We start from the raw sequence: 1,329 nt of genomic DNA, 5'->3' as shown, positions 1-1,329 counted from the left end.
CGCTCCCGCCCCCCCCTTCCACCAACGACATCACCTCTGCCCCCCCCTCCTACGACAGCGCCCGGTGCCGGGCATTGCACGCAGCGCCCATCTCTGCACATTGCGCCCACCGCCGTGCAGCGCTGCGCGGTGCTGTGCCCCCCCCCCACCCCCAGCACCCCCCGGTTCAGCCCCGCCGGGCGCGCTGTGCGGGGGCACGGCTGCAGGTGCCATTTTGCAGAGGAACTGCGGGAGCGGCTGCAGCGCATCCTGCCGGGCTCCGGGCCCCGCTTCGTGCGGCGGCGATGGGGCGATGCAGCCGGCAGCGCTGACGGCAGCAGTGAGGGCGATGCCCGCGGCTTTGCTACCGGCAGTGTGGGCATCGCGGCCGGCAGCAGCGCGGCCGTGCGTGGCCGTCCGCTGCTGGTGGCGGCCGTCGGGGTGATGCACCCGGCACCGCTGCCGGCAGCCATGGGGACGGTGCGTCCAGCGTTGCGAGCAGCAGCTATGGGGGCTGTGCAGGGCTGGGTGGCAGCAGGGCAGCGCAGCACTCTGCTGTCCGCACGCACGCTGCAGCAGTGCCACGCAGCAGCACAGCCCGGTGCCACGGGGGCTGCTGGCCCCACCGGTGACCGCCCATCACCTCCTCCCTTTGCAGATGGCGTCCGCTACCGACTCCCGCTATGGACAGAAGGAGTCCTCAGACCAGAACTTTGATTACATGTTCAAAATCCTCATCATTGGTAACAGCAGCGTAGGGAAGACCTCGTTCCTATTCCGGTACGCCGACGACTCCTTCACACCCGCCTTCGTCAGCACTGTTGGCATCGACTTCAAGGTCAAAACCATCTACAGGAATGACAAACGCATCAAGCTGCAGATCTGGGTGAGCGCTGGGGGTCAGGGTTTGGGCCAGGATTAGGGCCAAGGTTGGGGTTGGGGTTGGGCTGTCCTGGTGCTGGGGGCTGTGGGGCTGTCCAGCCGGGTGCTGCTGTCAGCTCAGTGCTGCATTCTGTGCCCTCGGGCATTCCTAAGGCACCAATGCTGTGTGTGGAGCCCATCGGCTCAGCAGCAGTTTGGTGATTCCTGCATTATACACGGAGTGACCCGCAGGCAGTTTGCTGGCAGCAGCCGGATGCTGGCTGAGTTCTGTGCGCTGCATCCCAGCTTTGCCAGCAGTGCTGCTTACCTCTGCTGTGTGCACTGCGTGCAGAACGGCCCCGGGGCGATGTGCGGGCAGGAGTTGGGTGCTGGCTGAGCCCCAGAGCTGTGCACACCGCATGGCTCTGCATTGTGCCCCCTATGACTGTGTGCTCCCCCAGGACACGGCTGGGCAGGAGCGGTACCGCA

General features: G+C 66.5%; 1 protein-coding gene across 2 annotated transcripts in view; it reads left to right on the top strand.

Moving 5' to 3' along the window:
* The window catches only part of LOC122191693 (ras-related protein Rab-3A-like), a 2,359-nt gene extending 1,443 nt beyond the window's left edge, over positions 1-916 (top strand). For both annotated transcript variants that reach the window (XM_042892064.1, XM_042892065.1), the window contains exon 2: positions 638-916. In XM_042892064.1, coding sequence (XP_042747998.1) covers positions 638-901 — 264 coding nt within the window. In that variant the 3' untranslated portion in view covers positions 902-916. The remainder of the gene's footprint in view (positions 1-637) is intronic.
* The last annotated feature ends 413 nt before the right edge of the window (positions 917-1,329 follow it).

The sequence above is a fragment of the Lagopus leucura genome, unplaced genomic scaffold (genome assembly GCF_019238085.1).
Source record: "Lagopus leucura isolate 7727_CA_CO unplaced genomic scaffold, USGS_WTPT01 59946-0_obj-0_obj, whole genome shotgun sequence".
Taxonomy (NCBI): Eukaryota; Metazoa; Chordata; class Aves; order Galliformes; family Phasianidae; genus Lagopus; species Lagopus leucura.
This window is presented reverse-complemented; position numbering and strand designations above follow the sequence as displayed.